This window comes from Contarinia nasturtii, unplaced genomic scaffold (assembly GCF_009176525.2).
Source record: "Contarinia nasturtii isolate CC-2019 unplaced genomic scaffold, AAFC_CNas_1.1 Cnas_scaffold_129, whole genome shotgun sequence".
NCBI classification, from domain to species: domain Eukaryota; kingdom Metazoa; phylum Arthropoda; class Insecta; order Diptera; family Cecidomyiidae; genus Contarinia; species Contarinia nasturtii.
Genome location: NW_022197486.1, coordinates 857,097 through 868,994, shown reverse-complemented (window position 1 = coordinate 868,994; position 11,898 = coordinate 857,097). Strand labels below are relative to the sequence as shown.

General features: G+C 33.1%; 3 protein-coding genes across 7 annotated transcripts; all 3 read left to right on the top strand.

The window, feature by feature from the left end:
* The first annotated feature begins 1,241 nt into the window (after nt 1–1,241).
* On the top strand, nt 1,242–3,064 carry LOC116341036. Its single transcript, XM_031767887.1, has 3 exons — nt 1,242–1,591; nt 1,755–1,958; nt 2,885–3,064. The coding sequence occupies exons 1-3, from the start codon at nt 1,462–1,464 to the stop codon at nt 2,980–2,982; spliced, it is 432 nt and encodes a 143-aa protein (XP_031623747.1). The 5' UTR covers nt 1,242–1,461; the 3' UTR covers nt 2,983–3,064.
* Nucleotides 3,065–3,365: 301 nt separating this feature from the next.
* Nucleotides 3,366–10,587, top strand: LOC116340967 (probable lysine-specific demethylase 4B). 5 transcript variants are annotated; one of them, XM_031767774.1, is made up of 7 exons: nt 3,366–3,923; nt 5,509–5,740; nt 5,950–6,594; nt 6,689–6,837; nt 6,930–7,097; nt 7,198–8,390; nt 8,569–10,587. In XM_031767774.1, exons 2-7 carry the CDS (start codon nt 5,624–5,626, stop codon nt 9,480–9,482), a joined length of 3,186 nt encoding a protein of 1,061 aa, XP_031623634.1. In that variant the 5' UTR covers nt 3,366–3,923; nt 5,509–5,623; the 3' UTR covers nt 9,483–10,587. The 5 variants fall into 5 exon arrangements, with proteins under 5 accessions (XP_031623634.1, XP_031623614.1, XP_031623651.1 ...); XM_031767754.1 differs by having other exon boundaries at nt 3,366–4,032; XM_031767791.1 differs by lacking the exon at nt 3,366–3,923 and adding an exon at nt 4,152–4,169.
* Nucleotides 10,588–10,807: 220 nt separating this feature from the next.
* LOC116346775 (BLOC-1-related complex subunit 7) lies at nt 10,808–11,612 on the top strand. The gene is made up of 2 exons (XM_031776984.1): nt 10,808–11,210; nt 11,354–11,612. Exons 1-2 carry the CDS (start codon nt 11,073–11,075, stop codon nt 11,531–11,533), a joined length of 318 nt encoding a protein of 105 aa, XP_031632844.1. The 5' UTR covers nt 10,808–11,072; the 3' UTR covers nt 11,534–11,612.
* Nucleotides 11,613–11,898: the final 286 nt, after the last annotated feature.

Genomic DNA, 11,898 nt, shown 5'->3' with positions numbered 1-11,898 from the left:
GTAATCAGATGAATCAAATCTGTATTATCACATTGCAATGTCAAAATGACGATAAATGGTAAATTTGTGAGGTTAGGTTTGTTTGATATTTATTTCTTCAATTGTCAGTTGATATCATAATCAAGAACGTATTTTAAGAGCATTTGCGTCTTACATTCGAGCTGATGAAAAATGAAAACATTGTTGGTGTTTTTTTTTTTTAATTAACATCTTCGAATTCAGCTGTTAATCATTAGTCATTGAAAATTATGTCACTTGACTTTGTCTTGTTACATTAAATGCATAATCGTGCCGAACAAAAAATGAGTTCCATTACAATATTGTGTGTCGTCCGATTTATTCGAATGGAATTGTTGAACTTTTGCTCGCGCCAGATACTTAATATGCATAATACATCACATAACCTTTTGAGCATCTTTGCATGTGAGATCGAAACTTAATAATATGTATGAGTGTGAATATTTTTTTCCTGCTTAATCAGAGTTCCCGGTGTTTGTTTAATACGGACAAAAATGCGGCTGAGTTGATAGCCCTACTTCAAGTTGATTATATTCACTGATAACCTAAGAGCTGAATGTGCTGAGATGAACAAAAAAAATTGATAGGACCAAATATGTATGATGACTAAAGGCCACTATTAACCCTTACAGAAATCATTTACATCCATTAATACCAATATAATACGATCATCTTTTAACTGTGATTAGACCCACATCTACTATTAACATGCACGGACATTCTATCGATGGCTTAACCACTAATCGCTATCACAATCACTGATTAAATACATTTTGCACAATATTTATGTTTAGAGAAAACAATAATAATCTCAACAACAGATTAATGCAACAATAACATTCACTTGAGCGCAAGGAAATCACTTTTGTTATTATCATGCCTTTTATTTTCCTTTTTTTTCAATTATTTAAATTACGCTTTTACAGTGTTGCGTTTGATTCGTTCGATCAGTCGTTTAATGATAACAAGAGCGAACGTTGCCTGTACAAGGAAATTTCAAGGAGAATAAATTGCTTGTGTTACACCAAGAGTTTCAATCAGCTAATGAAAATAACAATAATAATAAATAATTGAAATCAGTTCATACTCGATTTTTTTTTCATATTTGCAAGGATTTTTATTGAATTACGAAATCAAAAACCGCATCCAAAAAAGTGAAAGTATATGCAAAGTGCAATAACATTTTTTGAAAAATAATTTTATGACGAAAAAAACAACAAAACATTTGATTGATGTGCTAGAATAGCAATTATTGAATAATTGATATTTTAAAGTGCAAAATACAAAAAAGGACAACACGATCGATCATTTACTACGTATTCGAATCGAAAATTTTACAAATTCATAATAATAAAATAGCATCGTTAAATCAAGTGTTAATTTTGATTAAAGACGAACATTGTGATTTTATAGACTTCATTTTCTTTATCTAAACAAGTTTTAATGGTGATTTTAAGTCAAACGAACATTTTCTTTGTGGCAAAGCAACAAATTTCACACGTGAAATTCCACCAATTTTTATATCGGATTATAAAACAATTGGCATTCATTTACTGTTTCATATTTATTCAATGTAAGGACATATATGATTCATTGGTTTTGTTTATGTAGACTTTTTTTATAATGAAACATGAAAAACATTGAACGAGAAAAAAAGAGAGTGTTGTTGTTTTGAAATAAAATACGTCAATTTTTCCATATAAATAGTATGAATATTATTTGAATTTATTTTGTAGATAAAATGCCATCACTTCCACAGGCCGCTTTTGCCGTATGCAAAATTCGTGAACAGAATTCAAAGAGTCAAGGAGGCACCGATGGCAGCAATTCGATTGTCTACAATCAGAAATTGTTGGAATATTTACCAGTGAAATACAATGAAAAATTCATGAATGCGATTTGGGGACATTATAATCGTTATTCACCACATAACATCAAAAGTAACGATTAAGGCATACTTTCTTAAAAATTAGTATTCCATTACTCTACAATTCCTGATCCATTCCTTCGATTCATTTTCCATTCTGTTCCATTATCATCATTCACATTAATTCTATTATAAGAAACTATATAGTTTGACCACAAACACAAACAAAAAGTCGCAACAGCAAATAACAGATTGCTAACAAATATTTGAGATTTGGTAGTAGTCAATATGTTGTACGAGCACCGTCACAGCGACAACATTGTACTGCGAATGTACGGACATACGACACCAGTAACAACAACAAAAGGTAATTGTCATATTTTGCATAGTAGCCAACGCATTCGCTGTTCAATATCGGCCACTGTCAACGAAAAACCGATTTGAATGTGTTGTGCGTGTATTTGACTGACTGGTGAGACATTTCAAACCAACAAGCCGGCAAGTTGCCTATCGTATCGAATTTGTATCGATCAGTTTTCTAGTTTTCCCCAACTACGAACCGGTACACAATCGTATTCTTCCCGGAACAAATTAAATGAATTTTCTCCTCGGCCGTCTCCCGTAGTTTACTCCGTCTACGAGTAATTTACGCTGTATGAGTAAGTATCGTTTGCAATTACATCAATTATTATTTTATTTTCATTCATTTTAGACTGATATTGATTTATTAATTAATGGTGACTTATTTTGTGTTTCTTGTCTTTTTTTCTGATTGATAGACAGTACTATTCCATATTAAGCATATTAATGGCATTTTTTTCTCTTTTCACAGTGTTCAACGATCTCAACACTACTACTACTATAATACTACTACCAAATCTCAAATTAAAGCAATGTTGTTGTGGTCATACTTTCTTTTATAATTTCATTTTCAATTCCTTTCCATTAATTTTTGAATCATTTCCATTTTTTTCATTTTTTTTTTCTGATCAACTCTAGGTAACGATGCTGCTGTTGCCATTTCGAAAAACGGGAAAGAACTGATGTTGGCCGCAAAAAAAGCCGCAGCATCGGTTCAACAACAATCTTTTTTCTAGAATCTCATATTTACAAAAATGATAGAACTTAAAAGACATTTTTTGCAGACTCTTACAGACATATACATAAATATATCTGCTGCTAAATGCACATTTAAATTTTGAAAATAAAATAAAATATCAAAATAAAAGTTGAGTTTCATCATTTTTTTGATTTACTATTAGCGAAAACAAAAACGAAACAAAAATCCAATTTAAAGATTATTTATTGTTTTAATTATCTACATTTCCGATTTATGGCGAAAAATGTGGATTTTTGTCCAAAGATGGCGTTCATTTGATACTTCAAAAACAATTCAGATCACTACAGCTGTCTCTGTCGTTTGCGACATTCTGAAACAGATTTATCCATCACATAACAATTTGGTGCCGCTAGTGATCACCATCAAAAGTAATCACACACGAAAAAAACACTCTCACTACAACACACACACACACACACACACATTCGAAGAGAATTCGAACGGGGTGAGAAAGAAAGAAAGAATAAATGCAAATTATCAAGTATCCAAGCTTAAAAATCAAAGTTGGACGAAAACAGAAGCCATAAATTACGAAATTGTGGAAATTCATTCGTTTTATCGTGTGTGTTTGTGTGCATGCTGTAAATTTTATAGTGTTTTACTTGATTTATATTCATAATAAAAGTGATGAATATTTTTTATTTGTTAAATATTTGATACAATTTTTAATGTGTTTCGCGAGTTCTTTCAAATGCTAAAAAACCCACCATGTCGTCCTGTTTTTCGTCTATCAATTCTATTCAATTTTGTGATAGTATCAAGTAATTGCAAAGGAAGGGGGGGAAATATCTCCATAACATCAGTGCAATAAAGGAAATTTTCAATTTCAACCGAAACAAAAGAAGCAAAGAGAAAAAAAACGAAACCAAAACAAATGTGGCCACTTGAATTGCTGAAAAGACAAAACAATGAGCGTGTGTGAGTACATATGTCAAAAAGTGAATATGATTGCTGAATTTGTAGATTTTTGTGGCGAATAAGTGGAATATTGCAATTATTGACAGCAACAATTCAATATTAAATAAACGTAAGTTCATATTCTCTACCATAAGATGGTTCAGGTGCATCATTCGGTCGAATAGTTATAAGTTCAGTGTTACCACCATCTTGTTTATGTTTACAATCATTGGTGAAAATTCAACAGAAATGGGAGAGAGAAATGAAGTACTACGCACACTTTTCATTTTTTTGAATTGTTTATTTTGTTTTGAATTCATTCGAGCAAATGTTGTTTGCTCTTCGCAAATTCACGTGCGGACAACAATATTAAGTAATTAATCATTTTCAGCGTTTATTTTTTTCATTTACTTTATCGCAGCGATTTTGTTTTAGTGTGAGTGAGTTTTCTGCACCTATAAAAAAAAGTTGATGCATTTTTTTTCGTTCGGTTGAATGAATTAGTCCAAATTTGAGTCCGGAAAACTCGATTCGGTGTATGAATATTGTTTGAACGATATGCGCGCTGTGTTATGATTGTATTAGTGCATTAGTTTTGGCAAATGTCGTTTGTAGGATTCGATAGCCGATTTTGTCACGTACGCCAAAAGCCATACTCGCACACGCACACACACACAAACGCATACTTACATAGTGTGTACTTGAATCGGTAGTGCATATAGATCTCTTGCTTATACCTTTTGTATATCAACTATACTTGTCATCTCACTCACTTGTCTTATTATATGTTGCATCGCTTTGCCTCCCTTTTATTCAATTCGACGAATTTACTCAACAGAATCATCGGCTGTGTTATTGGTATTTAAATTAAGTTTAAAGTTGGACTACGCTAAGACATGTTTATACTTGAAAATTGACGTACATTTGTGAATTAGAAACACATTGCCAAACATCAACAAACATCAATTCACATGTTTGCTTGAAAATCATTTAGTTTTCTAACATTTTTCGGAAATTCCGTTTCTCTCTCGCAATTTTTGTTCCACCAATAAATTAATTTTTCTTCTTAATATTTATTTGATGATTAGAATATTTATTGTCTACTATGTTAAAATTTACAAGTCACGACTATGTTTAAGTGTTCAATTATGTTTTAATTAATTTTGCATCCATCAATTACATTTCGATACTTAGTAATTTTTCAACCCTTGCTTGAAACTTTATGAATTTACGTTGAAAATAAAAAGATCAAATGATAAATTGGTTGAGCACAATCGCTGTGAATTACAGCGCGACATTTTTTCAATTATCCTTAAGGCCTTTTTTTCATAGTAAAGTTTAAGCAATTGGTGACTCATCTCAATGAATTTTCAATGTTTCGTTTTTAATTCGGATCACTCCATTCAATTGTGAAAGCGGTGCCACCTCTGTAGTTACTGTCTGGTTCGATTTCAATCAATTTATTTTTATTTCATCATAAGCTACTCTAATTTTTCGACCGTTTAGTATTTGTAGAGAATTTTTTTTTTTTGAACAAATTGAAAAAAATTGATTTTGAATATTTGATAAATGTGAAAATGTTTATTTTACTTTTCTTTTTAACTAGATAAAGAGTGTATGAATAAATTCGGGAAATAGTGTGTGTGTAACAATCACACATAGTGTTAAAAGGATAATAGAAAGTAGCTTGGATACGAAAGTGGAGAGCGCCAAACGGAATCATGTCTGAAGTACCGAAGATACAAGTGTTTCGTCCGACGTGGGAAGAATTCAAACATTTCGATAAATATGTTGAATATATGGAATCAAAGGGTGCACACAAAGCCGGATTGGCTAAGGTAAACATCGACTTTTATACTATTTCATATTATCAAAAATGTTCTTATAATAAGCTCACGTTTTAATGATGTCAACGAAAGCAATTTAAAATGATAAAAAAAATACGCGATTCAATTCGCGATGTGAATTTATGATATGTGTACGCTATTAAATGGATAAAAATGAAACTCATATTTCTTTTGCATTTTTTTTTCTCTGTTCGCATTAGGTGATTCCACCTCCGGAATGGAAGCCACGCAAGAATGGATATGATATTGATAATATGTCGATAACGATTCCGGCGCCCATATGTCAAGTTGTAACCGGCAAACAGGGACTATATCAACAGATAAATATTCAAAAGAAACCCTTAACAATTCAACAATTCAGAGATCTTGCAAATACTGATCGATTTCAAACACCGAAACATTTCGATTATGAAGATTTGGAGCGAAAATATTGGAAAAATATCACATATGTTGCACCAATTTATGGTGCCGATGTTAGTGGAAGTTTAACGGATAGCGATTGCAATGAATGGAACATTAATCGATTAGGTACCATTCTTGATTATGTCAATGAAGATTATGGCATACAAATTGATGGTGTGAATACGGCGTATCTATATTTTGGCATGTGGAAAACAACATTTGCATGGCACACCGAAGATATGGACCTGTATTCAATAAATTATTTACATTTTGGCAAACCAAAAACGTGGTATGCCGTACCACCAGAATACGGACGAAAACTTGAAAAAATGGCCAATAAATACTTTCACTCGAGTTATAAAAGCTGTAACGCCTATCTGCGTCATAAAATGACACTGATCAGTCCACAAATACTCAAACAACATAATATTCCCTTTAATAAGGTAAATATAATGGTCACATTTTAAACATTTTCAACGAAAATCGTTCACTTCGAATCTTTATGCGTATTTATCATAACTATTCATTTCCAATCAGATTACACAAGAAGAGAAGGAAATTATGATAACATTTCCTTTTGGTTACCATGCTGGATTTAATCATGGTTTCAATTGTGCCGAATCGACCAATTTTGCTATGCCACGTTGGGTTGAATATGGAAAACGAGCGGTACAATGTTGTTGCAGGTAAATAATTTTTAACGCCAAATAAATGTAATCACACTTGATTTTTGAAAATATTCGTTCAATTTAATAATAATTTGCATTTGATTGTGTAGCTCTGATATGGTGAAAATATCCATGGACACATTTGTCAAGCGATTTCAACCGGACAAATATGATGATTGGATTATGGGTAACGATGTCGCTCCACATCCTGAAGATCCATCATCGGCAGCTAAACCAGCTCCACTTCCAAGCGATCAAGATATTTTAGTCAACAAAAAGTAAGTGTTTGCATCTATGCCATGAATCACCAAAAGTCATGTACATTTTTTTAATGCTAAATTCATTCAGTAATGATGAATTTCGTTTGTCCAATTTCAGTAATTCAAATGTGCCACAAAATGTATTGCAATCGTTAAAGAAGCAATGCAATCCATTATTGAAGAAATCGTTCAAGGAACGTAACCCAGATGTGGATATGGATGAAATACAAAATAATCCAAATGTTCCCGAAGATGTGAAGGCAGCTATTACTGGTGCATTGACACTCACACTGGACGAAGATGATGTGGATGATGGCGAAGCTGAAACTGCTGAAGATGAACTGCCGCCGGTCGATGGTTTGGAAACATTTGACGACGATTACATAATGGATATGTCAGAGGATGACGGAAAAAAGAGTCGGCGAAAACGTGTCGATGAGAATGATGAAGATTGGCTGACTGGCCGTTGGCGCAAAGTGGGAAAACCAAAACGATCAAAACGAAAGAAAAAACGATCGAAGAGTCAAACCGAAAATGGTACGGAAAATGGAAAACAAATGGGCGACAAAGAAAAAGTTAAAAAGAAACGATCGCGTAAATCAAACGATGCAAATATTTCAAACAATAGCACGTTAAACAGTAATTTGAATGGTACGTTGGATAGCATGACAAATACCACGATGAATAGCAGTACCTTGAACATTACAAATACCAGTTTTAGTGGATGTGAAAATATAAATAGTAGTCAAGATTCGATGACAAATAGTATGATCAATTCAAGCGGTTATGAGTCGATGCAAAAAGAAAAACATAAACAAAAGAAAATGCCGAAAAAACGTGATATTACGGAGAAACTGGTAAATGGCATCGTAAAAAAGACCAGTCGACGCCAATTTACATCGATAAGTGCGATAATGGCATGCATTGAATCGGTGGTACAAGGAACCGATGTATCGATTGGCGATGTTAAAATACCAGAATCTACGTCGGAAGTGTCAGTGAAAATTGAAACAATTGCAAATTATGAACTGTTCAAGGCACCAACAACACCAACACAAACCCCAGTCAAAAATGAAATTTTGACAAATGAAGGCGATAATCCGGGAATGATGATGACGACGACAACATCATTGCAATCGCCATCACCATCGTCTATCGAACCAAAAAAGAAGCCACGAAGGAGGTCTACAGCTGCAACGAAAAATAAAGAAGCGATGCACATGGAGAAATCGGAACAGGCCACACTTGGTTCAAAACCGATCATCAAAAAGGCTCAAACGAACGGAACATTAGCCAAATCGACTAGGACAAGTATGAAAACAGTCAAATTCCTTAGCTAAAACACAACAATCATTTCATTATAAATGTCCATTTCTAATTTATTGTTTTTCTGTTCTTTTTTTTCTTATTTATTTTTCTATTTTGGTTCTATATTTATTTTTTCTTTCGGTGTTTCTTTTACGTATTTTGTTTGGCGGCGCTTTATTAGATTGGACTGAAAATGAAAATGATGGCTCATTACCGTTCAGTGTTGCGATACGTCCATCAAAAGTGTCAACACAACCATCAACTAAATCAACCAATAGTAACACGTTCGAGGATGTATTCAAGCAGTTCACTCAACAACAAACTGATGTTAAGCATTCACAATCTCCAACAAAATTGGAGAAAAATACAACCGTAACTAAGGCAAAGAGTCCGCGCGAACCAAAAAAACCAAGACAACCGAAAGCACCACGCGAACCAAAATTAGGGAAAAAATCAAAGGCGTCCACCCAACCAGATTGTACAACGATTGGTTTACAGATTCAGATTCGTAATCCAATTGTTGAACCAACGCCAACGGCGGTGCCGTTGGACACTAATTTTGAGTCAACATATTCGTATAGCCAAGAGGAAATGAGTAAAACCGCACCGAATATGATCTCAGAATCAATGTCACCAGTAACAGCACCATCAAATATGCATCCACACACAGCTACCTATTATAATATGGACAGCAATACACAGATTGCGCTTGCCGATGATTACATCATATACGATCCCGTTCCCGATTCAGCCCAAGTCCCATCACATGCTCAAACCCTCAATATGACGCCCAACGAAAGCATAAATATTCCTCGACTAATGCATAATCACTCATCAATGAATCAGCATCCAAATCATCATCCAAATCATCATCCAAATCATCAAAATCATCACAATGTTGTACCAACAACAGCGACAACGCCACATCATCCACCACATCATCCATACGATATTCAATTGATAAATTATTCAGATCAAAAGAATTCGCCGGCACTGATTAGTCATTTCAATGTATCTCACACAAATGTTAGCAATACGGTGGCTTGCGATCAAGTCCATAACAGTTGGCGGACAGCCAATGAAATCATGAATTGAATAAATAAATAATAATGCCGATTCGAACATTTGGATCAAATGTTGCTATCGTTTGCGGCAAAACTGCAAATTAACTACCACAATATTGTGACAAACATCGATTCAACTACAAGCGCATTCCAATCTACCAACCAATATCTTCTTTTAGTCACCACTTCACACGCAACTTATATAGAGTTTTTTTTGTTTGTTTTTGCTATCTTGCATCCCCTTTGACAACTATTTAAATGCATGTAATTTTAACGATTTAAATTTTAAATGAAATATTCGGAATACACCGTATCAAAGTGAATAGAAAATGTGAGTTGAAATGATGTAAATGGATCAATATAATCGAGTATTAACATCAACCATTCAAGTAGCTATAGCTATATAGACACTTTTAAACAAGTTGACGATCACCTGTGTTGCGTTGAAAAATTATTTTTTTAGAGAAACGGAATTTCATACAAATGGCCATTGTGTTTATTCACCAGCATAATAATTAAGCTTACTTACACCGAATTCATATTACAACAAACAAAACATCATACACATATAATGAAGAAAATTATCGATTAATTTTTAGTTCAGTTGCAGACATTATTTTTTTGGACATTTTTCGATTCAGATTAAATAACTCATTAATTTATGGCAAAAATTGTATTTATTTTGAAGAAAAAATCAAATCGACGATGAAATGTATTTACTGTTACAAAAGGAAAATTCAACGTAAACAGATTATGTTGAAATTAATAAATTATATATGTTTGTGATTTTTTTCTAATGAAATTAATAAGGAGAATGTAATTATAAAAAATTAGAATTGTAAGAATTGTTCAAACAGATACACGGATTTTACTTTATGTATACAAACAATATTCACACATAACACCCAAAAACACACACGTATATATAGCGTTTGTCTTTTTACAAAATGCCGATGCTATTGTTTCTAGACTAGATTTAAGAATGCAAATCAACAAAGAATAACAAGTTTGTTTACAATTGTTTGAACAACAATAAAAATAAATCTAGTGTCTATCTGTTTACAAGATACAAAAGAATCACAGCTTCGAATAAAAACTGCGTCACCGTTGCGCATCATATTAATTATTACAAAACAAAATTAATAAACAAACAAACTATGAAAATAAATGGGGTTTACTTTACATATTACTTTCCAACGGCTAACCGAATTCATTTTAATTTGAAATACATCGATCGAAAGATCCATATATTCAACATCTATAGCTCCACTTAAATTCGTGAGATTTCCGATAGAGGACACCGCATAACACTTCTCATTCAATGACAATTGACATTGACAGAGTGAATTAAATGTTTTGAAGGTAAATATCGTATACAATTGTTTTTCACAGTTCATTCGTATCAAATCTTGTGTAAGGCCATTGAATCTTCCAGTCAGCGATGACTGAAAGGACTAAAGAATTGACACATTCGCTTCGTGTGCGTGCTTTTGATTCATAGACAGTTTTGCGATCGGAGACAATGCTTAATTTTATGAGTATTGCATAAACAAATTGTTTTTGCAAACGACAGCTGGGTGTGTTAAAGAGATAAATTAGAAAGACACAAAGAGTTTAAGCGATGGCATCAGCATCGAGCAGCAGTGCTAAAAATCTATTTAATGATTCGAAACGTCGTTTAGCCGATCGAGTTGCAGGCACCGTGAATAATGTCGCTTCCGTTGGACGTCAAATTGTTCGAGGTTCACGATCCAATGATGTATGTATCATATACAAATTTGTTAAGTCATAGCCAGTTTTGAAATCTTCATCATCATATTCTTGATTATTCATAATTTTTTTTCTTTTTTTTCTTTTTGTCAATTGACTCATATACACAAACGATTGTTTCTAAATCGTTAGATTCTAATGCAAGCCGCGAAGAATTTTGCACAACAAGAGGCCACCATGGAAAATACCTATCAAAATCTAAAGAAAATGGAATTGCTGCGCCAGCACATGGGCTATCAATGTGATTGCATCATTGAAAATTCGCAGAAAATTGAATTTCTTAAAGAACAAGTCGAAGCAATGGAGCGATGACATTTCAGATCTCATTTATTTTGTATGTGATTGACCGAAAAAAAACCGTAACATTAAAGTAATCATATGATAAAACCGTATAAAATGCGTTTTTCTCACAATAAATTTATTAATAACATCGTTCAAACAGTGAAAGCGTCGAGCAAAAATTGAGTAGCATAGTCGCCAAAAAGGTGGGTATATTGCTTATGCTTATGCGACAGAGAAATGGATAGCCACACATTGTCAAGTTAAATTGGAAATGTATTAAGACGCTTCACATTTGATGTGTAATAAAGATTTTTAATTAAAAATGATGAGAAATTCCCTATTTTTGCTGCGACATAAGAGCGAGTAAGCGAGATAGAGTGAGTTTATGAACGGAA